This window comes from Furipterus horrens, unplaced genomic scaffold (genome assembly GCF_987537825.1).
Source record: "Furipterus horrens unplaced genomic scaffold, mFurHor1.1.pri manual_scaffold_3, whole genome shotgun sequence".
In the NCBI taxonomy this organism is placed as follows: Eukaryota; Metazoa; Chordata; class Mammalia; order Chiroptera; family Furipteridae; genus Furipterus; species Furipterus horrens.
This window is the reverse complement of record NW_028327173.1, coordinates 145,544,940-145,571,102: the sequence shown is the minus strand read 5'-3', so window position 1 is coordinate 145,571,102 and position 26,163 is coordinate 145,544,940. Positions and strand designations below refer to the sequence as shown.

Here is a 26,163-nt window from a genome sequence, read left to right as displayed (position 1 = left end):
GGTGTCAGGTGGTTGGTGCCGGCGAGTGTGAGTGCGCGCGTGCGCGCGGGTAAAGGCGAGAGGGCGCGCGCACATAAAGTTTGTGCCTGCGGGAGCGCGTCGGGCCGTCTCGCCCGGCTCTGAGAGCGGCAGGTGGGCGGCCGGGAGGCGGAGAGGCCCGGGGCGGAGGGACGCCCTGGCGATGTGCCGTGCCCCGCCGAGCCTGTCCAGCTGCGCTAGGTGAAGCGGCTCACCAGCGCGGCCGCGGCTATGGGTACCCTGGGCAAGACTAGAGAGGCTCCTCGGTGAGTAGGGGCCCAGGCCCTCGGGAGCGCCAATTTCCTTCCTTGGGGCGGGGGTCAGTGTGCGGGTAACCTCCTGATGCCTCCCGGGATGGGAATTGGGTCGGACAACACGGGCGCCTCCTCTGCGGGAAGTTGCCAGCCGGATTGCTGGGGGGCAGCAGGCTGGGGTCTTGGCTGAAGTCTGGGGCACTAGCGCAGCTGACACAAGCTCAGGAGACTGACGCGCTCGGAGTGCCCAGCACGTCACACCCAGAAAATGGGGGCGAGAGCTGGGTAGTGCGGTCCACGAGGCCAGCAATCGCCCGGCGAGCTCCGGAATTGCACTGACAGACCTAGTCCCCCAGCTCCTGCCAAGCACCTGGGACTCCTACTCGTGGACTTTCCCTGCCGCCCGCACCTGCTGCGGGGGCAGGGCTTCCGCAGCGCCACCTGGCGGCATCTGCCGGCCCTGCGGATCTAGGGAAGGCCCTGAATGGCCAATGCTGTGTTTGCAGCCAGCGAGTGGAGATCAGCTAATCATATCACCTTCTGGGTGGAAACCTCCACCCATCCCACTATGATTTTAGAGAAATGTTTTGGGAGCGTCTTGGGGTGATATAAGATGAAGAGTGACAGTTAGTGAAAAGGCTCTTGCCAGGAGAAAGAGGCCTGGATGGGCCCGGTAACTTTGTGGTTATCCCCCGAAGGGCCAGAACCCGATAACTACTTAGACAGCGACCTGGGTTCAGCATATGACTGGGCACGTCGGGCACTTCCTCACCTCCATCTACACAGCCTCTAGTGGGACTGCACCATGCCCAGCCTGCACAAGCTTGCCCAATAGAGGCAGGAAGCTTTGCCCTGCTGGACTTCCTAGAGCTAAAGGTTCTCAGCTCTTTTTGCACCCCTCTGTGTACCCCCAGAGGGTCCAACACTGTACCTTGTACTAGATTGAGGGGAGGAGCTTGGGTACGTTAAAGATAGTCATTGTGGGGATGGGGAGAGGACAGGACTGGAAGGAATCCTCACTAGAAGCCAATAAAAGCCACCTTCCACTGCAACGAAAGCTGTGGAAATTTCCATAAAAAGTTGAACCCAGGTAACCCGTGCCTGGAGAGGATTTCACTTGACCCAGTCCCAATTTTGAGTCTCCTTCAGCAAACCTAAAGGGGTCTTAGCCAATTTTAGCCCCAGAAAACATCTTCAAGTTAATTTGCTTTTCTTAGGGGTTGTTTGTTTGTTAAGTTTGCAAGGGAACTGGTCAGGAAACACTTGGCTATTATCATTTAAAGATATTTGCAAACTAGAGGCTATCTGTTCTATGGATTAAAATACTTTCAAGACCTGCCTGTAATAAAACATTTTTATAAATCCTTATCTATAGCCATTTCTCCAGAAGAGACAGTTTTGAGGGTTTGTCACAAAGCAGCCAGTCAAGAAATTGCACAGCAGAAGAGTTGAGTTTCCCAGGTTATGATGCAGAGAACCCCCATCTACCTAGACCTCTCAGGTTGCAATTTGGGTTTTAGTAGTATCTCTTCTTCCTGGTTTCTCATGCCTCAGCGCTCTACTCCCTCTGGGCTCCATAGTTTCCAGGTTGCATCTTTCACCAACCCCCGAATACTCCCTTCAAGTTTGTTCTTTCTACTTGAATCTACTCCACTCCCTCCTAGTTCTGGTAAAAGCATCTCACCTTGTGAACCAAAGTGGTTTCCCCTTCTGCTGACACAAGGAACCATTACTAGAATTAGAGCCTGGGAAGTTTCCAGAGTCCTCAGTGGTCAATGCCACCAACTGAGAGAGAAAGTGGAATTTTCCTTAAATGCACCAGTTGAGAGACTGAGGTAGACGCCTCCTGGCCCCAGAGGGAAGAGCTGTATGTGGAGGCCCAGCCTCTGGTTACAGGTGCCTCTTCTCCAGGGGCCAGGGAGAAGTAATGTGGAGGGTCTAAGAGGAAAAGAGACTTGTACTGAGAAGAACTTTATGTTTCTCTTTTCGAGCTCTGCCTTGGGTGGAGATCTTAGTGGTAAAAAGGCAGCAAGTAAGGCAGAAAGCTTACTAGTCCCAACACCTGACAACCAACCCCAGGTTTAGAAGTGGTCAGTGCTTCCTGGAAGGGGAGGGATCTCAGGTGGGGAGCAAGACGTGGGCACAGGAGGCCTGTCTTCTACTTTCCTCTGTACTGCTGGCCGGTCACGTTGTCCTGCTGAGTCTGGACATCCACAGCTCTAGGTGAAGGGCTTGGAGAATGACCTTGAAGAGTCCGTGCAGCTCTGAGGTCTGAGGACTGTTCCAGGAACATGCAGAAGGAGGAGGGCCCGAGATTCAGCCTCTGTGTTATCAGCTGTGCCTTAGGAGAATGTTGCCTTTGTCTTAAGCTGAACTGACCTTTTCAGCCTCTCTTGCTAATTCTGATGTAATGAAAGGTGCACAGTTCCAGGCACAGTAAATATTTATTAAGCAGATAGAGCCAGAGAGGTGCTCAGTACAAATCCCAGATCTAGAACACATGAGTTGCCCTTGGCTATGTCATTTACCCCTTTTAGACTCAGTTTCAATATCACGGAATAGAGATAAAATCTTTCTGGGGTGTAAGCTTTAAAGACCATGTAAATCCCCAGCACAGAGCCTGCGTGTCATAGGTACTGAATTCATGATGGCCATTATTCTCTCCTTTTCAGACACTGATCTGATCCTGGGGCTATTGCAGGTGCTGGGTGAAAGTAACAGCCAGGAGAAACTTGATCAAGTCCAGTAACACCAACCTGATGTTTTGGAAATCACTGCCTCGGGTTAGCAGACTCCCAATAGCCAGTTGTTGATCCCCTTTCGTTGGGACCACCCTAGTGGAACAGACCCCCACAGCCACTGCCAGCCCAGCATCCTGGAGCTATTTGGGGATGCCACTGGAAGGGCAGGTGCTCCCTCCATGAGTCTGGCTGCTCACTGAGCGGCCCCACAGTTCAGCAGTCTTTTCGCAGGTTGGTTTCCAAAATTCCGTGTGTGCCCCAGCATTTTATTTTTATCTCAGTACTTGATCAGCCCTTCTGGGTGAGATTATACCTTGTCAGAGAAGCTTTCCCCAGCACTCCACCTGCATCTGATTCTCCCTTCTCCGAGAACATCACACCCCTTACCCTCGACATGCACAGATTGAGAGAGTTAGAGTTCTGTTTTCATGGTCTGGGTCTGATTCTCCAACTAGATTTTTGTATTAAAGAACTTAGAGATGAGCTTTATGCAACAACAGCTAACAGGTAATTAGTATGCTTTACAGTTTGCAAAGTGCCTTCTTATAGACTGTCTCACTAGTCTTCTCTGACCTTTCACAATGTCTTACTCATAAAATGGGCAATTATTGATTAATTGACGCCATCATGTGTTCATCAAAATGTACAGTGAGTAGCTAAAGTATGGATCTGAGATGTATTTCTTTTTCTTGACTCCTTTTTGTAAAACATGAAATAACCAGGTCACAGTAGGGAGAGAAGAGTTAACTATGTGCTTCAAGAAATTACCAGTACCAACACCTGTCACTAATAAACCTTCAAAGAATATAGAAATGTGTCTCTGTGTGTTCATCTTTTCTAATGGAAGGGAAAACATGTATTAATCTTCATGTATCAGTTTGCAAATACCTTGACTTATACTGAGGTCGTGACCACAGGTAAAGCTAGGTGAGAGTTGACAAAGGTGACCTGTGGGACTCCTAAGACTTTCTATATCCAGGCTCATCCTTTTGGATTCAGTTTTGGAATAAAATTCTCTTGAGCTCTGCTCCTCACTCCCTCCGACCTCCAAAAGGTAAAAACCCAATTACAGACTTGATGGAATGATATTTAATGATAAAAAAGACTCATGATGATTATCCGTATTATCAATAATGAAAAATAGGATCTTAAAGCCAACCAAGATTTGTCAGGACTAACTTAAAATCTAAATACCACCACCCTGACCCCTCAGCCCCTGCATACCCGTGCTCAGCCCTTGACTTTTTCCCCAAAGTCCTTAAAGGTGTTTCTGAGGCCACCTGGGCTTTTACAGCATCTCTGCTGTTATTCAAGATGAATGACTAGCTGGCAGTGAGACCACCTGAAACTTAATTCTTGAGACAGTTTGCAGAGTGCCTTCAGTGACCTGGAGGCTAAAATTTGAAAATGATTGCTAGGAGCTGAGGACCACCAAGGTAGTCCTGCCTCTGCCCCTCCCCTTCAGGAAACAGAGACAGCAGGTCAAAGCAGTCCTAACCCCAGGAGGACAAGCCCTAGTTGCAACCCTGAAATCTCACCTTGTTATTTGCTTGGGAGATGTCTCTTTAACAGCCAACCAGTCCGTTTGGTGCATTTGCCAAGTGGGAGGGCTATATCTTCTATCAGCCCAGCTCTAGGATTAATTGTGTTATCCCTGCTCCTCTCCTGTCCAATCTGCCTTCGGAGCGTGGAGCTGCCAGTTTGTTGGTCCCCTGGCTGCGCTGCGTGCACTCACTGACTCCTCTCTTTCCTCAGGAAACCTTCTCATGGCTGCAGAGCTGCCCCTAAAGCAAAACTAGAGGCGAAGCCAGCCAGCAGCCCCATCCCCTCCCATCCCAGCCTGGCCCAGATCACTCAGTTCCGAATGATGGTGTCTCTGGGACATTTGGCCAAAGGAGCCAGCCTGGACGATCTCATCGATAGCTGCATTCAATCCTTTGGTGAGTTGGCTAACTGCCCACATGCATAAAAAAATCACTATATTACTTTGTTCTTCCTTAAAAACTACTTTATAGAATAGCAACCTAGATTGCATTTTGGCTTTAAAATAGCTTTTGAGCCTTTGAAATGTTGGAGACAGTGTGCAGTGCCTGTGGCACGTGACTGGCAGCGTGGGTGTAGTGGGTCGTGATGGGAAGCGTGATTTAAGTGAGAAAAGTTATGAGAAGAGTTTACATTTCCATTTTTTTGTTGGATGGAGGTTTTTCTTGTGACAAAAAAATACAAAATGCTGTTGTGCTTCTGGTGCTGTGACTTTTTATCCTTGTATTCTTGGGGCACACGAAAACTAGGTTGCATAAGCAAACACTTACCAAACAGAAATTTGAAAGTCTTCGAATCATTTGGATAAAAGTCTTAATAATTCCCTTTACACTCTGGATGGTAATTATGGTGGAATAGGAAAGGATTCAGTAAAGCCAGAATGTCTGTGACTGGAAGATACTGGTTAATAAGCGTTGTGATCGGGGGTCAAAGGTCTGGGAAAGACGCAGACACGCTCATGTGAGCAGTGAATTATCAAGTTGCTAGACTCTGTCATCACCACAAAGGACGCACACCCTGGTGCAGCTGACAGCAGCCATCTGCAAAGATGCCCTGTTTTTTAAAATCTTATTATCACTGTCTTTCTTTCAATTGTTATTTGTGAAGTAGCGACTGAAAGGTACTACATATTTGCTCCCTTCAAAAAGAATGATTAAAGTTGATGGAAAAGTCACAGATTCCCAGCATCACTGTTCCCCTCTTCTGAGCCCTGCATCCCTCCGCCCCCCCCACCAAGCCCTCCGTCTCCCACCGTGAAGCCCAGGAGCACAGGTGGCTCAGCTCAGAAGCCCTGCTTGGCCCAGCACTCAGGAGCCTCCTGGGAGACTTGATCAGACCTCAGGTCTCAGGACACGCAGACGTGTTTGAACTCAGAACCAGGGATTCCTGGCTGGATTTGTGTAGTGCTTGATGAGACCTTATTTCTAAAATTGGAAAAGATTTGACATTTCAGGGATACTTATTTAGTATACTTTATTACAGTATTGAAAGAAGTTGATGATTTCAACACTGGTTTAAAGCAATTGTTCTCAAATGTTAGTGCAGAATCACATGGAAGTTTTCTAATAACACAGTTGCTCGGTCCCGCCCCCCCAAGCCTCAGCTCCTGTAGGTCTCAGGGTGGGGGGAGGGGGCCAAGAATTTACATTGCTAACAAGTTCCCTCGTGTTGCTAATGCAGCTGATCCACGTGCCCCACTTTGCTTTATTGTTTGTTGTAGACTCTTTAACTTGGAAAAGATGGAGCATTTTTATTGCTTGTTTTAACCTTCAATTTTAATTAGATTTCCATTTCCTTACATTTTAATCTTTCAGTTAAGGATGAATTTGGGAGCAGAATGAATGGTTTTCCATTTCAAAACAATCTCCTTAGAAAGTACGCATTTAAGGAGGTGCACTAGGACATGGTGGAGACTGGAGGAAGGGCGGCTCTGATAAGCTCTTACCTCACCTTGTTCCCATGGTAATGAACTGCAAAGCTCCTCCCACAGGCCTCGTAGTCACACTTAACTGGTCTTGAGCAAGGCACCATGACTATTTCATCAGTAAGACTTTCATTCCCTGTGCATTTCACTGTTGAGGAAACAGCGGCCAACAGTGTATTTATCGTGCTTCCTTTCTTTCTCCATGCCAGTCATATCGCTGCCCGCTGCATTCAGGGCTGCCTTCCTGCCTTCAGATGATCATGACTTCAACCTGAAAACTACATGGCCCATTCTGAAGTTCCCAAACGCCCCTCAACAAATGTAGAAGGGCGAAAGATACATTGTTTCCTGGAGTATGTTGATCGGAAAGAAGTACCTTAAAATCCCATTGCATCTAATAGTCTTTTATGCATTATCAAGAAGCATCCATCACGTCCCTGTTTGCCCCTGACACTGTGCTGGGCAGAGCGTAAGGAGGATTCCAAGGACTGAACCCCTCTTCCATTATTAGCACTCAGAATATCTGAGAAATGCGCCGTTCAGGGAAAAAAAAAAATAGCTACAAAAGACAGGGCAATAATAAGCTAAGCGCAGGGAGAATAAATTCTTTATATCCTGTGAAATTTGAGTAAGTTCACTTCAAGGCTGCCACAAAATTTACAAAGGGACAGAAAAGAAAAGACACCTTGTGTGTGGAGGGAACGGCAGGCAGCACTTGGCCTGGGATTTTGAGTCATTGCTTATCAGTTGACACGTCTAGCTGGGGCAGGGGATTGCGGACTGAGCCGAGGAGATCAGTGCGCGGGGGAGACAGCAGACAGAGCGCATCCCACCGCAAAATCCGGATTCACGCTCCTCAGAGGCGACTAGAGGTTACGATAGAGTGAGGCTAATGTTTCTCTTGACCTTGATCCCACTGGTTATTTTCTCAGCCTTGTATAGAAAAGTGGTTCTATAGAATGAAATGATCTACTTTAGCTTTTTGTTAGAGCTTCGATGTCATTTCAGTTTAATGTCCATAAAAACAGAGGGGAATAGTACAGGAGTATGGGGAACAGTGCTTATTTTCTGTAGCCTCTTGCTTCAGACCTTGAGTTTTGCCACTTCTTCCAACTTGGGAAAAAAGAAAAAGAAAAAATTATGTTGACTAATTAGTTAGTTTACATTCTACTACTTTCCCAAACTCCCCTTCATGCAGTTGCTTTGAAGAGGTTTGAAGTGACTAGAGTTACGCTGTCCAGTATGGTGGCCGCTATACATGTGGCTGTTTATATATGCCTTTCAATTAATTAAAATTAAATCAGGTGTAAAAGTTAGTCCCAAAGCCTCAGTAGTCATATTTCATGTGGTCAACAGCCACAAGTGGAAGGTGCCTCTGAACAGAGTAAATAGAAAATACTTTCATCATCGCAGAAAAGGTCTATTGGGCATGCTGGATGGCTGACTCAAAGGAAAGAGTGACAGTCTGATTTTCTAGAAACTGTGGGATTTGCATTTTTCCAGGATCTCTGGGTAATAGTCTGAATACTCCCTAAGGCATCATGGGCATTTGGCAGTTTTTACTCTTGAGCATTATTAACCATTAGTTACCACCCACGTGGGCTCAGAGGATGGACTTAGAATGGGTGATCTGTTTGTACAAATCAAGGGTACCCTTGAAGGCCTCTAGTAAGCCTCCCAGTGTCATGTACAAGGTTACAGATTTTTGATTAGGAACTCGGAGTCTTGAGTCAGTTCATTGCTTTAACTGTGAAGTGACCTGCCCCACCTCTGTTTTAACTGGAGGTCATGCTTTACGTTCTCAGTGTATTTTTGCCAGTTAACCCACTCTTCAGCGAAGCATAAAGAAGCAAATCATCACAACCTGGGACATTTAAGTCAAAGGTATGGGAATCACACCATCTGTTTCAGAGGTAGAAAAGACCTAGGAGATCCTCTGGGCTTTTTAAAAGGTCTTTACTGTGTTAGAGGGCTGCCAGCAATTGGAACCAAGTGGAAGGCTTCAGGTATCCAAACTCACAAAGCTCTTTCCTTGTCCTTTGCTAAGTGCAAGGCAGCTTCTGATAGCATCAGGAAGAAAATAGCAAGCATATCCCAGGAAGTGGCCATCAGCAAGCAGCTCCCCTGCTCCCCAGTGGGGTGTGGGAGGAAATGCTATGTCTTTCTCTTACCTGCCAGTGTGAAGGGAAATGCAGCTTAGCCTAGTATCTTATATTTTAGAATGTTGTTGCTGTTTTCTCCCTTGGAGTTCCATATGTATTGATTTCTTTTAATCTCAAAACAACTCTGAAATAGGCAGGTCAGGTACTATTGTCTTCTTTGGACAAATAAGAAAATAAATTGAGCCTCGTGTCCCTAGTCTAAGGAGGACACATGCTGTGCATGTGCTTCTTCCTCTGCCCCCAGCAGCCACCTGCAACCTGAGTGGGGCATGCTGGGGACCCCTCCTGGGACTGGCCTCCCTTGCTTCAGGAGAAACCGCATGCCACGCAGAACAGACCTGCACCCTAGGTTCACATTCTCCTCCAGATTAGAAGTTAAAATCCATGAAATATACAAACTATGTATTGGGCCCCATCTTTATACAGGTGTCTGCTGAACTTCTCTCTTGAACAAAGTGTTAATTGATTAAAATTACCATGTGCATTATACTAATGCTATCCAAAGACCTCCCAAACTAGAAATACCCCAGAAGTAATAGGTATATTTCTGACACCATGGAGCAGTGAATATTAAAATCATTGTATAGACCTTAACATCTTAAGGCTAATACATTACACCTATTTTTTTAATTAGAGCCAAAGAAGGTAAACACACACTTGTTGGGGCCACACACGGCTCCCTCCAGGGAAGATTAGGTATTCCTCACCACTCTGCAACTTAGCATCTATTCACCAAAGTGAGGTGCCCACAGGCAACAAGAGCATCAGACCAGAAACCCAGGTGATGATGTCCAAGGGCACTCGAACCCAAGAATGGGCAACTCCAAGAAACAAAGCCAAGTGTAGGATCAGGAAGGGGCCCAAAGCCTTGGCCACTGTTGATGGCAGGCCCTCCATGAAGAAGACCACAGTTGTCCCAGCCACCTCCTCAGTGGAACTTCCAGTCGCTGAAAGTCATGGCCACAAGGTCTCACATGTAAAGGATGGTGCTTTGGGCACCCACTTCTGAAGGTTTCCAAGCATCAGAGCAGCTCCCAGGCAGGGCTGTCCTTAGCCCTCTGGAGTGAATTAATTAGCATTTTGTGACCAAGATGCTATTTATTTCTGGGAGCCTCTTTGCTGCATCTTTGACAGGCTGGCATCACCCAGTGTCCAGGCTGGCATGTCTGCCCCTCTCATGGGTGTGAGTTACAGTGACATCTTTTCACTGTCTCACCTGTGCTCCTGTGTGGAGGTATGGATAGCAGACCTCCCACTGTAATGGAGAACAGAGGCAGTCAAAAATATGTGTGCTTGTGGTTGACAGTGTCTCAGGAATTCTGAGCATTTTAGTTCAGCAAGTCCATCCAGATAGACGAGACTGACTGCTGAGGGAAAGAGACAGGCAGACAGACAGATAATAGACTGATGGCGATGGACACTTACTGTGGGCTCTGTAGGCTGCGGGGCCTTGACCTGAATTGGCGCCATTGATTTTCACAACAACCCTGTGAGGTGGATATTCTTTTGCTCTTTTAATTAATAGGAAAATGAAGTTCAGGGACATGAAAGAACCCACAGGAAGTGGCCCAACTCATTAGTGAGAGAGCCACTGGGATCTGAACTCTGGTCATTTATCTCCGAGACTCATGCTGTCTCCATTGTACCAGAGGTTCTCCAGCCTTAACATGAGCAGAAATCCTGAATCCTAAACCATGGGGCAGGGGGCGAGGTTCAACTTTCAGACTCCTGAGGGTCCTCTCCAGACATTTCCATTCGTCCAGCAGCCACTGTCGTTTTGATGGAGGTGGCACATGCACTGATTTTGAGAAATACCGTCTTATGGCACACTTGCTTCTTGGATGCCCCAGAGCATTTTCTTGTGTTTTCTAGGAAAATATCGAAAACCTGAAGGGTACAAACCCTCTGAGAAGCCATACAGCCAAGTAGGGTTTCAACTCTATGAACTAGAAAAGCACATGGTGAAGCCAGCCACTTGGGTGTCTCTAAAGCAGTCCCCCAGATCTGATTAGAGAGCCCTGCTCCTGAGCAGGCTTGTGACCTTGGGCCCACTTCTTTCCAATTTCCCTGCATTTCTGTTCCTTCAAAACTTGCAGCCTGTTCATCTTTGGCCATGGAAATAAATAGAATATGGGTGTCTGCATCTGTTGTTACTGTGGTTTGGTTCTTTGCATTCAGAGGCAGCATTCCTGTTCTGCATTTCCGCCTTTAGGTTTGCCATGGTGCTGTGGAGCCTCGCTCCCTAGTGTGTGTATGTATGTATACCTGTCTCCCACAGGTCAGAGGTCGAAGGTAGCAGCTTAGCTGGGCAGTGAGGGTGGGGGCTGGGGAGGGAGCGCAGGGTGTCGGGGGGTGGGGACTGGAGAGGTGCTTCCTATGAGTACTTCTCCAAAAGTGCCACTTGTCCACCAGATCTCTTTAAGGCCATCAGTTGACATGAAAGTTATTCAGTTTACGATGGAAACACATTAGGAAATAGTGTGAAAGTAAGAGCTCTGTGCTCAGTAATGGGCCGAAACAGTGGCGACTGGGCAAGGAGACTGCTGGAGGAGGTGAGCCAGAGAGTAGGCCCCACCCCCAGGCCCACCTCCTCGGGCCTGAAGCAGTCACAGCTGCTGGGCTTGGGGACTCATTCTGCAAGTCACCTAGCTGGGGTGCCCTAGAGTGAGGGTGAGGAAGCAGCGGGGAAAGAACGGCGTGTAAGCAGGCCAGGTCTGCAGGCACACTGCCTAGGCAGACGCACAGGGCACCACCCTCGATTTAATGCTGTCACAGCCTTGGCAGTCTTGACCTACAGTAGCAGATTGTTAAATTCTCAGAAAGTTTGTGAGCCAGTTGTTAAACACAGTCATCATTACAAATTAAATCGTATAAACTTACAAGATAAATCCTCAAAACTCATTATTGCCTAATATAGTGGCATGTTTTACTGTCATCTGTGCTCTTGAGATTGTCTATTGTATCGATGTGGTAGGAACACTGAGTAGTGGCGAGCAATGGTCGGACCTCTCTTCCCAGCTCCGGTTTCAGAGAAGTGCTGGTAGCTTGACATTGCCTATGTCAGGCATATTTACATCGTGGACATGGACAAGCAGTGCTAACTAGGGCTCCTCTCAACCCCCAGCCATCACATCACTTTCCCCAGCTGCAAGGGTGCTCACGCAGCAACGTGTCGAGAAGGGAAGGGACGCTAAATGAGGAACTTTCTTTTGTATCCCCTAATTAGGGGAGGAGAATATTTGCTGTTTTGCTCTTTCATCTAAGCATCTTATAAAACAACTCTCCATGTGTTCTGTGACGCAAGGAACATTATACCTTAGAGAAAAGGAAACCTAATATCAGTGAAGTCGAGAAATTTTCTTAAAGAAGTGACAATGGAACTAAAAAACTAAAACTGAGATTCTCATTCCAGAGTCAAAGTTATCGCTGTTTTTGTTTTTTGCTTGGTGTGTTTTGTTTTGTTTTACCGCCTCTAAAATTTGCCAGATTTTAACTATCCCTTATTTCTGACCAATCAGAACTCAATTTTGTGAACTTTTGTTCTTCATATGTTTTATGTTGTCTCTATTTGTTCCTGATTCCATTGTCTAGTCATTTGCCTTTATTTCATGCTACCTGGTAACAGGTCCTCTTCCCAATTTTGTGAACTGTCTGTTCGTATCACTTGCCTACTTATTACTTGCTGCTCAACGTTTTTTATTATCAGAGAGTTGCAAAAGCTTTTTATAGAAGAAAGCTCTTAATTCTTTGAATGTCACTTGTTCCAGTCAGTTTTTCCTTAGTCTCATTTCCATTTTTATGTTGGTTTGGGGATTTCAATGTATAGAAATTTTACATTTTTAATGTAGTTAAATTTGTCCATGTATTCTGTTATCTTTTCCTTTATTAACTCAAAACTTGAAAAAAATCTCTATTCCAAAGATTTGCTGAATATAGCATTATTGCTTTGATTGAAGTTTTATTAAGTCCATTCTATAATGTATAGTAATTCTATAATCTGCTGTTGTGAATAATCAATAAAAGTTTGTCATTAAGTTTTCATTGGAGAAAAAGAAGCCTTCAGTTTTGTCTCTGAGATTGTCATTGGCTTAAAACCAGACCATTTGGAAAGTCACTTTGCAACTGAAATGACTTCAAAGACTGAAAATATCTGGGAGAATATGTAATGAAGTCTCAATCATGATGTTGAATGTGAATTTGAAGAAAGTCCCATGGGAATTTGTATATTTAAAGAAAGTACTTTTGATTGGTTTGCACAGCCAATATCCTTAGGGTGGAAACTTATAGAACCAACCAAACTTAAATCCATTATTGTTAAATTATTAATATATAATGAATCTGTATTGTTTTTACTTAGATGTTTTATTGTAAAATGTACATAACATGAAATTTACCACTTAAATGCATTTCTAAAATATTATTTTAGTAATGGTTAACTTGAGAATTTACTATGAACAACAGAGTGTTCATATTAATATATTTTATACAGGGGGACCCAAAACAAACCCAGAATTTATTTAGAAAAAAATATGTACTTATTCTTACATGTCACCTTCAAAGTACTCTCCATTTGATGCAGTACACCTATCAAGACATTTTCCCCATTGCTCAAAATAGTTTTTGAACATGTCAGTTTTGGTGCCTTTTAGTGCTTCTGCCATTTTTTTGTTTGTTTCTCTCACCTCTTCCGCATCTGCAAAATATTTCCCTTTGATGACTTTTTTCATCCAGGAAAACACCAACAACAAAAAATGTTGCTCTGGGTGAGATCGGGTGAATAGGGAGGGTGGGACACGGGGGTCATGCCATTTTTGGTCAAAAAACTGCTGAACACTCAGTGCGGTGTGGGCAGGTCTGCTCATAAATCACCCATCATGAAATGGGCAATACTTTGAAAGAGTCTTCAAAAAAAATTAACTGAAGCCAAATGCTGCCTCTCACAGCTCCAGCTGGTACAGTGATACAGGTGCGTCTCTAGAACACTCACCAAGTGGGGGAAGCCTGTACTACGAAGGGCCTGCCCTCCAGAAGAAAATTCAGGTTTTTTTGGGGGGGTCCCCCTCTTGTATGCGTATTATATTTACTTCTTAAATTTAAGTAACTTTAAAAATTATTCATGCCCACTTTAGAAAACTTGGAAAATACAGACTAGCAAAAAGAAGAAAATGACAGCTATGCACTCTGCCACCAAGACAAGACAAGCGTTGTTGGGAACATCTTTCTAGATCCCTCTGGTGCATATTCACGTGTGCTGTCATCACATTAACTTGCCTATGGGAGACCCTACAATTAACTGCTTTCTATAATTACATTTTAAACAGGCTTTTAAACTCAACATTAGTATTATTTATAAAGAGGCACGCTAGCACAGAAAGTTGCTTATTCTATCCTAAAATTGATTTTAAAAAATAATCCTGGCGTAATCCTTTCTTATATGGGACATAAAAGTGAAGGTTGCTTGGCAACTAAAATTATTCTAATGAATTAAAAACATTACAAGATAAGAGGAGTAATTACTCATTTCTTCTCAAGGCCAAATGCTACGCATGATAACCAGGTGATTATAGTTGTAACAAATGAAGGAAATGTTTTAAAAAGTGCTTTTATTGATTTAAAATTCTAGATGTCAGCTTTTTTTAATGTAAAGGGAAGTTAGATAGGTTTTGTGGAAGAGAAGCTTTGTTTTCAGAAACAATGAAAAAATCTTGTGTCTTCATTAACTTGCTAAGAGACTTACGAAGTAGCAACCAGGAAAGATACATAGCAGAAACCCAAAGATGCTCTAGTTTGGTACACCCCTGATTCTTCTGCAGAGTAGTAGACAAGGTGGGCAGTGGTGCAAGGGAGGCCATGTTGTCTACTTTGGTTCTTTCCAGAGAGCGGTCAAGGGCCCTGGGGAGATTGCTAAGGTTCTTACCAAAATCTTCAGGTAGAAGATGCTGCCAGGATGGAGCTTGGATTGGAGGGGGCACTGGTGATTAACTGAAATGGACAAAAGGAGCAGGGCTTAGAGGCACTATTCTTGAAAGGAGCAGGGGGAGCAGAGCTTGCCAGTTTGGTGGTGAAGGAGAGAATGGAATAACCAGAGTGGTGAGGCAGGCGGTGATGAGATCCTGTGATAAGTTTGGGGGTGGAGGATCAAAGGTAACTAGGTCTGGCTTCCCTTCACTGATCTCTCTTAATCGCAGTCCGGGACTTGTTTTTCTTAATCTTCTGAACAGCCCCATTTTAAGGGATCACTCAGGGTATTAAGGAATCCAAGAAATGTTCCAGCATTATCATTCATGAGTCTCTCTTGTTAGAATGTAGTTATAGCCTGCAGAGCATCCTTAAATCTGATGAACAATGAATCATTTTGTTTAATTTTACGTTTACATATTGAATGCCAAATGCATGGGACGTTTTTATACTTCCTTTTCCTCTTCTTCCCCTTTTCACTGGCATCATGGGTTCCAGATTTATTTCATCCAGCCCTGCCTTGCTGGGTCCATTACCTCCACTCCCAGGCAGTCCAGGCCACACAGTGAGTCACTCCAGCTTCTGACGGGCTGCTTCCCAGCCTGGAGCTGCAGTGTCCACGCTGCTGGCTGCTGGACTCTGCCAATGGTGAACTGAGCACTTGGTCTCAGCAAGTCACACTGGGGTTCACTTGATGGTTTGACACTGCTTTAAGCCCCAAAGAAAGAGCTCCCCACACTGTGCCTGTGGTTCCCTGAGCCCCTCTCTCCCTAGTGGCTTACAGCACTGTTACCTGGTCAGCAACCATTATCACCTACCTGAGATGGACATAGCTTCAGTTAATTGAGAAAGTGTGCCCTCAAAATTGCAAGAAGGACGAAGGAGCGTCCTCTCAGCTAAAAGAAACTTAAGGGACATTTCAGCCTGGCATAACATGCAAACCTTTTTTTCTAAACTATATTATATAATTATAGGTATGTGGAAATACATATGCTGAGCTGGATATTTATTGGAAATTACTATTTTTTGTTTTGTTTTAGGCAAGTTAATGATGCATTGTTTTTTAAAGAGTCATTTTTTTAAATATACACTGAAATAGTTACTGATGAAATACCATGTTTGGGATTTTCTTTACAGTAATGTGGGAGGGAAAAGTGGATGGGGTTTACACAGATCAAAAGCGGCCATGTGCTGATTATTGTTGAAGCTGGCTGAGTCCATGGAGGTGCCTTACCTTCTTTTGCCTACTATGGTATTTGCTTATAATTTTATTTTTAATTTTTGTTTTACTTTTCAATGACAGTTGACATACAATATTATATTAGTTTCAGGAATATAGCATAGTGGTTATAAAACTTATGAAGTGATCACTCTGATAAGTCTAGAACCCATATGACATTACTACAATATTATTGACTATATTCCCTGTGTTGTATTTTACATCCCTGAGACTAATTTTATAACTGCCAGTTTGTAGTTCTTAATCTCTGCACCTCTTTTACCCAGCCCCTCAGTCTCCCCTCACCCACAATCTGGCAAACCTCCAGTTGGATTGATTCCTTTATCTTATGACATGCTCTTCTTTATTTCTTGTTACAGCCTTTGTCTTAAAGGTCTATTTTGTTTGATATAAGTATTGCTACTCCAGCCTTTGTTTGTCTTCCATTTGCATGAAATATCTTTTTCCATCCCTTTACATTCAGTCTATGTCTTTTTCTCTCTGAAGGGGGTATTTTGTAGGCAGCATATGTATGGGTCTTTTTTTTTTTTTTTTTAATTCAGCCACTCCACGCCTTTTGATTGGAACATTTAGCTTATTTACTTTTAAAGTGATTACTGATAGGTATGTAATTATTGCCATTTTATTAATTGTTTTCTGGTTGTTTTTGTAGTTCTCTGTTCCTTTTCTCTCTCTTGTATGCTGGTGACTTCTTATAGAATTGTGTTTGGATAGCTTTCTCCTTCTTTCTTGTGTATCTTCTAGACTTTTGGTTGGTGGCTACCATGTGCTGCATATAGACCAAGTTTTGTTTATGACTGTCTATTTTAAGTTGATGGTTGCTTAAGATTGAACACATTCTAAAATGATTACAATGTTTTCTCACCCGTGTTTATGCTTTTGTCATTATATTTTACCTCTTGTGTGTGCTTGTGCATATCCTTTAGCTTATTCTTGTAATTACACACCATCTTCCTACTTTTGCCTTTTAACTTTTTTACTAGCTGTATAGTTGACTGATCTGCTGCTTTTACTAAATTTTTGCCTTTGTCAGTGACAATTTTTTTCTATATTTTCTTATTCATATCTTGATCATTTTTTCCTTAAAAAGTCACTTTAACATTTATTGTAATACTGATTAAGTGGTGATGTACTCCTTTAGCTTTTTCTTGTCTGGAAAACTCTTTATCTCTCTTTCGATTCCAAATGACATATTTGTTTGGTACAAAAAAATCTTGGTTGTAGGTCCTTGCTTTTTATCACTTTGAATATTTCTTGCCAGTCACTGTACCTGCAAAGTTTCTATTGAGAGAATATCTGATAGTCTTATGGGATTGCCTTAATTGTTTTTCTCTTACTACTTTTAAGGTTCTCTCTTTCTTTACCTTTGGCATTTTAATTATTGTGTCTTGATGTGGGCCTTTTTGAATCCATCTTGTTTGGGATTCTCTAAACTTCCTGGACTTGTATTTCTATTTAGGGAAGTTTTCTGTCATTATTTCTTCGAATAGAATTACAATTCCTTGCTCTCTTTCTTTTCCTTCTGGTGCCCCTGTGATGCTAATGTTGGTGTGCTTGATGCTGTCCCAGGCTTCCTTTAAACTATCCTCATTTATTTTATTTTTTATTTTTTATTTTTGCTGTTCTGATTGGGTGCTTTCTTCTATCTTTTTCTCAAGATTGCTGATTTGATCCTGTGCTTTATCTAATTGGTTGTTGACCCCATCTAATGTAGGCTTCTTTTCAGTTACTGTATTCTTTATTTATGACTGGGTCTATTATGCTTTCTGTCACTTTGTTGGTGTTCTCACTGAGTTTATTTGTTCTTTCCCTAAGTTCAATGAGTATCCTTATAGCAAGTGTTCGAACTCTGTATTGGGTAGATTGCTTGTCTCTGACTTGTTTGGTTTTTTTTTTTTTTCCCCCTAGAGTTTTGTTCTGTTCTTTCATTTGAAACATGTGTTTTTGTCTCCTCATTTTTGCTGACTCCTTGTGTTTGTTTCATGTATTGATATTGGGTAGATCTGCTACATCTCCCCATCTTGACAGAGTGGCCATATATAGTAGGTGTCCTGTGGAGCCCAGTGGTGCAGTCTCAATGGTCACTTAAGCCAGATGCTCCAGGGGTATCCCTTATGTGGGCTGTGAGTGCCCTTTGTTGTAGATGAGCCTCAGTTGCTGTTGGCATGTCAGCAGGTAGTGCTGGGTCTCAGTCTGTCTGATTGTGAGGGCTGGGCATGACTGCAGCAGGCAGTCTGTTGTGTGGGTGCTGATCTGGTGGAGTAGGAGTTGCTTAAGTGGGGCACTTGCACCATTTGAGTCTACCCTTCAGGTGTGTTGGTTGTGGAGCTGGTTGGGTGGTGCTCTGGTGTGGTCTAGAGCCAGTACACAGTGCCCTTCAGTGTTTTGGTTTTGGAGACTCTTGGGAGGAGCTCCAGTGCAGGCCATAGTCAGCCATGGCTCATGCCAGGCTTGGGTCCACCTGGTAGGAGGTACAAAGTGATCTGCAGTCAGTTACTGCTTGTGTTGGACTTGGAGGTGCCTGGGGGAGGCTTTTCTGTGAACCAAGGATGGCTGCCACTTGTGTCGGGCTTGGGACCCTTTGGTGGGCATTACAAAATGGGCCACATTGTAGTGCCAGGCTTGTTGCAGTGTATTTGAAGCTCTGTTCCAAATCAAGACTGGCTACTACATATGCCAGTCTTGGAGCCACCTGCTGGGAGTTACAGTGCAAATTGAAACTAGTCATTCTTTGTGCCAGGCTTAGGGCCACTTAGCAAGAAGTACAGGGCACACCAAAGCCAACCACTGCTTGTATGGGGCTTGTGGGTCTTTGAGAGATACTAGGAAAATCCTCAGCATGAGCTGAGGCAGCTGCTTTTGTAGACTAGCTGCTGGAAGAGGGTTGGACGGGTGAGTGAGCTGAGTGGGATAGGGTCTCAGGGAATCACCAGGGTGGGACAAACAGTGTTTGCCAGGTTAATGGAGATCTCAGATTTGGCACCCATCTGTACCAGGCCAGCTGAGCGAGAGGAGAATTCATCAAGGGAACAGTGGTGCCTACCAGCCCACCTTTCCCCAGAGAGAGCCATCCTGACCCATGCCCCTCCAGCCATCTCCCTGAAGCTGGTCACCTTCATTGCTCCATGTGTGTTTCTGGCACTTCTCCAGCTGCGTCTGCTGTGCTGGAGCTTAGAGTGAGTGAGTCTGTGAGTGCATGGGTATGTGCGCGGGCCCTCGAGAGGGGCACCACTGTCTCCACCAGACCCCTGTCTCCCTGGTGGTTTTCACAGCCAGATGTTATGGCGACTCCTCTTCCCACCATTGGTATCCCAGGCTGAGGAATCCCTCCCTCCCTCCTCAGAAGGGAAATCCACAGCTGGGATTTCCCTTCCAGTTCTTAATTGCCACACCATGGGTATGGGACCTGCCTGTTCCACTTCTCCACCTTTCTTATCAGTCTTGACATGGCTTCTTTATATCCTTAGTTAGAGGAATTCTGTTCAGCTAGTCTTTGGGTAGTTCTTAATGATAGTTCTGTAATTTAGTTGTAATTTTGATATAATCATGGGAGGAGGGTGAGCACAGTATTTACCTACTCTTCCATCTTGACCAAAAGTCTATTAATTTTCATAATCATCTTTAAAAGAAGTATACTCAAAACCTAAGAAAAATAGATGATTAAGAATTACAGAAAACTCAAAGGAATCTGTTATTCTCATTTTCTTGGATGATTAAATTGAGTGCCATGTTTGTATTAAAACGGGCAGAAAAGAGTAAGGAATAAAATGGGGGACTTGGTCACAAGCCACTAAAGTAAGTTATCCATGTCCTGTGTTTAACATCCAAGTCTCATTCAGCCCATTCCCTGCTCAGTAATGAGTGTTGCATTTCTGGTTTCCAGAAAGACAAAAAATAAAACTAGAAATTTTAATCTTCAATCTTATTATCAGCGATGGGAGTAGGAGTTAAGTAAGTGAGAGAATGTTATGCTCTCCACCCCACCCCACCTCACCCCGCCCACACACAACCAGTTTTGAACAGGGAAAGGCAGGGATATGAGACAGCCTTATTTTAGCAAGGCAGTGAACAGACTGCATAGCAGGCCATGGGAGGCCACACAGCATCATGGTCTTTGGAATCCAATCCTGACTGTACTAATTACCAAATATTGGCCTTAGGCAAGTTATTTTACTGCAGTTTTCTTATTCACAAAATGGATAATAAAGCTGAAAATTTTTTATCAGTACTAGGAAAATTATTTATGTATTTATTTTAATTTCTTTTTTAATTATAATTGACACAGAGTATTATATTAGTTTCAGGTACATAACATAGCAATTCAATATTTATAACTTTATAAAATGATCACCACAATAGTAACTATCAATCAATGTATATATATATACTTATCATGATATTGACTGTATTCCCTATGCTGTACATTATATTCCCATGACTTATTTTATAACTAAGTTTTTACTTCTTAATCCCCTTTGCCTTTTCTCCCAGTCCCACACCCCTCCATACTATAGCCATCAGTTCTCTGTATCTATGAGTTTTCTCTATTTTATTTGTTTATTTGTTTTGTTTTTTTTAGATTACACATATAAGTAGAATCATACAGTATTTTTCTTTCTCTTTCTGACTTATTTAACTTACCATAATACACTCTAAATCCATTCATGTTGTTGCAAATGGCAAGATTGCATTCTTTTTTATGGCTGAGTGATATTCCATTGTGTATTTGTACCACAACTTCCTTATCCATTGGTCTATTGATGGACCCTTAGATTGATTCCATATCTTGACTATAGTAAATAATGCTGCAATGAGCATGAGGGTGCATAAATATTTTGAATTATTATTTTTATTTTCTTAGGATATATTCCAAGAAGTGAAATTGCTGGGTTGTACAGAAGTTCTATTTTTAATTTTTTGAGGAATTTCCATACTGTTTTCTATAGTGGCTGCACTAATTTAAATCCCACCAATAGTACACAAGGGTTCCCTTTCCTCCACATCCTTGTGAATACTTGTTATTTGTTAACTTTTGGGTAATAGCCATTCCGACAGGTGTGAGATGATGTCTCACTGTGGTTTTGATTTGCATTTTCCTGATGTTTAGTGATGGTGAACATATTTTCATGTGTCTGTTAGCCATCTACATGTCTTACTTGGAGAAATGTCTATTCAGGTCCTCTACCCATATTTTAATTCTTTTTTAATGATGAATTTGTATGAGTTCTTTATATATTTTGAATATTAACCCCTTTTTGGGATTACCATGTGCAAATATCTCCAATTTAGTAGATTGCCATTTCATCTTGTTGATGGTTTCCTTCACTGTGCAAAAAGTTTTTAGTTTAATATAGTCCAATTAGTTTATTTTTGCTTTTGTTACCTTTGCCCAAGGACATATCTAAAAAATATTCTTTTGGCTGATTTCAAAGGGTTTACTACCTATGTTTTCTACTAAAAGTTTCATGTTTTCAGGTCTTAAACTTAAGTGTTTAGTGCATTTTGAGTTTATCTATGGTGTAAGAAAGTAATCTAGTTTTATTTTTTTGTAAGTATTTATTCAGTATTTCCAACACCATTACTGAAGAGACAGTTTTTTTCCTTATTGTATATTCTTACCTGTTTTGTTATAGAATATTTGATCATAGGAGTGTGGGGTGTTTTCTTGGCTGTATTCTGTTTCATTGATCTGTGTGTCTGTTTTTTTGTGCTAGTACCATTCAGTTTTGATTATTATAGCTTTTTAATATGGTTTTAAGTCATGGAGCATGACACCTCCAACTTTGTTCTTTCTCAAAATTTCTTTGGTTATTGGGTCTATTGTGATTTCATATAAATTTTAGAATTATTTGTTCAAGTTCTGTTGGAAATGCCATTGGTATTTTGGTAGGGACTGCAGTAAATCTATACTTTACTTGGGGTAGTATGGGCATTTTAATGCTATTAATTCTTCCTATCCATTAGTATGGTATAACCTTCCATTTATTTGTGTCTTCTTCAATTTCTTTTACCAATGCCTTATACTTTTTAGGGTACATGTCTTTTACTTCCTTGGTTAAATGTATTCCTAGGTATTTTATTCTTTTTGATGCAGTTATAAATGGGATTGTTTTCATAATTCCTCTTTCTGACAGTTTGTTATTTTTATACATAAATTTAATAGATTCCCATATAACAATTTCATATCCTGCCATTTTACTGAATTCATTTATTAATTCTAATCATTCTTTGTTAGAATCTTTCAAGTTTCCTATATATAGTATCATGTCATCTGCAAATAGTGACAATTATACCTCCTCCTTTCCAATTTGGATAACTTTTCTTTCTTTTTCTAGTCTATTCCAGTACTAGATTAAATAAAAGTGGTGAGAGTGGGCATCCTTGCCTTGCTTCTGATCTTAGAGAAACAGCTTTCAGCTTTTCATGATTGAGTATAATGTTAGCTGTGGGTTTGTCACATGCGGCCTTTGTTATATTCGGGTATCTTCTTTCTATACCCACTTTGTTAGTTGTTTGTTTGTTTGTATCATAAATGGACATTGAATTTTGTCTAATGCTTTTTCTGCATCTTATTATATGATCATGTGATTTTTATCCCTAATTCTGTTTATGTGGTGTATCATATCAATTGATTTGTGGATATTGAATCATCCCTGTACCCCTGGATCGGGTAAATGATGTTTTTAATCTATCATTGAATTCAGTGTGCTAAGGTTTTGTTGAGAATTTTTGCATCTGTGTTCATCAGGGATATTAGCTGTAAATTTCTTTTTGTTGCAGTGTCTTTGTCTGATTCTGGTATCAGAGTAATGCTAGTATTGTAAAATAAATTTGGAAGCTTTCTCTTCTCTTCAATTTTTTTGGAATGGTTTGGGAAGGATAGGTATTAATTCTTCTTTGAATGTTTGGTAAAGCCATCTGGTCCTGGACGTTTTTTTGTTAGAAGTTTTTGATTACTGATGCAACTTCATTTTTATTGATCAATCTGTTCAAATTTTCTGTTTTTTTCTGATTAAGTCTTGGAAGATTATGTTCCTGGGAATTTATCCATTTTATTCTAGGTTGTCCAATTTGTTGGTGCGGTATTCTCTTATAATCCTTTGTGTTTCTGTGATGTCAGTTGTCACTCCTCTTCTTTCATTTCTGATTTTATTTATTTGGGCCCTCTTTTTCCCTTGATAAGTCTGGCTAAAAATTTATTAATTTTATTTATCATTTTAGAGCACTAGCCCTAGTCTTGTTGATCTTTTCTATTGGTTTTGTTTAGTGTCTATTTCATTTATTTCTGCTCTAATCTGTTTTTTTCTCTACCCACTTTGGGCTTTGTTTGTTCTTCTCTTTCTGATTTCTTTATATATAAGTTTAGATTATTTATTTGAAATGTTTCTTGTTTCTTTGGGTAGACCTGTATTGCTATGAATTTTCCTATTAAAATGGATTTTGCTGTGTCCCCATAATTTTAGAATGTTATTTCCATTTTCATTTGTTTCAAGACTATTTAAATTTCCTCTTTGATTTCTTCATTAACCCATTGATTATTTAGTAGCATGTTGTTCAGTCTCTATGTGTTTATATTTTTTCCAGTTTTGTTCTTGTGGTTCATTTTTAGTTTTATGTCACTGTAATCAGAGAAGATGCTTCATACAAGTTGCCTTTTTAAATTTACTGACATTTGATTTTTGGCCAGACTTGAACTATCCTGGAAAATATTTCATGTGCACTTGAAAAGAACGTGTATTCTGTTGTTTTGTGGGGAATGCTATGTAGACATCTATTTACTCTACTTGGTCTAATGTGTCTTTTAAGGTCACTCATTGATTTTCTGCTTGGACGATGTATCCTTTGATGAAGTGTTAAAGTCCCCTACTATTACTGTATTACTATCAGTGTCTCCCTTTATGTCTGTTAATATTTGCTTTATGTGTTTTAGTACTCCTAGATTGAATGTGTAGATCTTTACAGTGTTATATCCTCTTGTTAGATTGATCTCTTAATTATTAGTTAAAGACCTTCTTTGTCTCTTATAAAAGTCTTTGTTTTAAATTCTACTTTGTCTGGTATAAGTATTGCTACCTCTACTTTCTTTTTGTTCCTTTGCATGAAGTATCTTTTCTATTACTTCACTTTGTGTGTGTCTTTCAATCTGAAGTCAGTTGCTTGTAGGCAGTACTATATGCACAGATCTTATTTTTTAAGGTATTGGATTGGTCAAAAAGTCCATTTAGTTTTTTTTGTAAAATAAGACTTTTTAAAATTTTTACCAATAACTTTATTTATTTAGATATTTTTAGTATTTGGCTGTCTTTCACTTGGTAGAATGTTGATTGTTCTCAATTAATGTCTCAGTTTTATCGCTGTTAACTTCAGCTGGTCTACCCAGCCATGGGGCATTGACCAGCAAGAAATCTCCAACACAAAACTTTACAAACCACTTTTAAAACATTCAATCAGTCACAGCACCTTCTCTATATACTGAATAAGTCTTTTCTTATATTTCAATCGCATTTTTATCTTTATTGAAATAATAAAGCCTAATATGTCAAAAAACATTGCATTTTCAATATTAAAATGGCTACACAAAAATTTACCACTTTTGATAAGTTTCTTTTAATGCACACTGCTATGACAGCTGTCACAATACAATCTAACAAAATTTTCTCAAATGAAGTTAAAGACAATAAGTGCTACTAGAGCCATCTTATGGGAAAAACAAACAAACAAACAAACTTTTTGGCCAACCTATACATTCAACTACCCTGTGTCTTTTGATAGGGATATTTAGTCCTTTTATGTTTAGGGTAATTATGGATAGGTTATGTACTAATTGCCATTTTATTAATTGTTTTCTGTTTGCTTTTTGTAGTACTTTGTTCCTTTTTTCTCTTCCTCTTGTTTTTTGTTTTATTTGTTTTTGTACATTGATGGCTTTAATGACTTTGTTGCATTTATTTTTCTTATTTTTGTGTATCTATTATAGGTTTTTGGTTTGGGTTACCATAAAATTCATATTTAACAAACTATGTTTATAGCAGTCTATTTTCAGTTTACTGTCATTTAAGTTTAAATGCATTCTCAAGGCACATTTTTTACTCACCCCTCTTACATTTATATCTTTGACATTATGTTTTACATCATGTGTGTATCCCTTAATTTATTACTGTAGCTACTCATGCTCTTATTACTTTTGTCCTTTAACTTTAACTTTTTTCTTTGCAGTTTTTTCATCTGCCAATAGGATAATGTGAAAAAATTTAAAGGTCATTTTAGTTTGGGTGAAATTAAATGATTGTCTTATTTTGGTTTTTCCTAGCTACAGATCCTGAGACAAAGATTTTAATACAAATAGTTTACCTTGGAAGATGATATTAGGGAAAACTGGTAGAGGAACAGGGAAGACAGCTTATAAAGGCTGCATTGTCAAGTGAGTTTCTACTCTGGCTCAGGGTACAGGAGTTCAGAGCTGTCCCACCCAAAGCAGAGGAACCAGGGTATTTATATACCAAGTTCCCTCAGTCATTGGTTAAGGGTCGCTTCTAAGGGATATTGATTCTCGAGCATGCCTGGCCTGCCTTGCGCACAGTCTGGAGTGAGGTCTACACTGTAATGGTAATGCCTGAGAGCATTTAGGTGGGATACTAACAAGCTCTGCTACACAGTCAAAAAACAAATGTTTGATAAATGTTAGACAGGCAAATAAAGACTATGTAAAATAAAACCCAGATAAACAGATTTATAGCTGGTTAATAATCATACTCAAAATGTATGCATCCAGATATGAGCATAGGTGGATGTCATTCTGCAGGTGTAAGCATTTATGGGTGGTTCTGTACATTTTCATCAGGCTTAAACACAATCTCTTTTTGTTAGACACACTGATAAAATGGTAAATATATTAGATGAAAATCAAATTTCAGGAGATCAGTAAGGTAAAATAAAGAACTTTGATAAACGGCACATCAGTAAGTATAAATGTCTTGCACTTAAATTTTAAAATATTGATTTGTATATGTTTTGCATGGAGAAAAAGTGGAGTAATTGTCATTCTAGTGAAAAATACCAAAGGATTTTAGTAGATTGTAAATTCCATGTGAGCCAGTAGTGCCATGTGTCTTCTCAAAAAATTAAAATAACCTGAGATTGCGTTACTAGAAATAGACTCTCCAGGTTAAGGCTCTACTACCCCAGTTGTATTCTGAGGTCCAGTTCCAATGCTAGAACAGCAACTTTTTGCCCTTAGCAAGTTTCTTAATGTTTCTGAGACTCATGTCCTAGAAACATGAAAATTAATACACATCTTCTATATTATTGTGAAAGGTATTATCAA

General features: G+C 41.2%; 1 protein-coding gene across 2 annotated transcripts in view; it reads left to right on the top strand.

The window, feature by feature from the left end:
* RASGRP1 (RAS guanyl releasing protein 1) overlaps positions 1 to 26,163 on the top strand; it is a 75,116-nt gene continuing 48,953 nt past the window's right edge. The window contains exons 1-2 of one of the 2 annotated variants that reach the window (XM_090270393.1): positions 1 to 284; positions 4,769 to 4,953. In XM_090270393.1, the coding sequence (XP_090126519.1) occupies positions 250 to 284; positions 4,769 to 4,953 (220 nt within the window). In that variant the 5' untranslated portion in view covers positions 1 to 249. The remainder of the gene's footprint in view (positions 285 to 4,768; positions 4,954 to 26,163) is intronic. The other variant, XM_090270394.1, reaches the window with a different exon arrangement.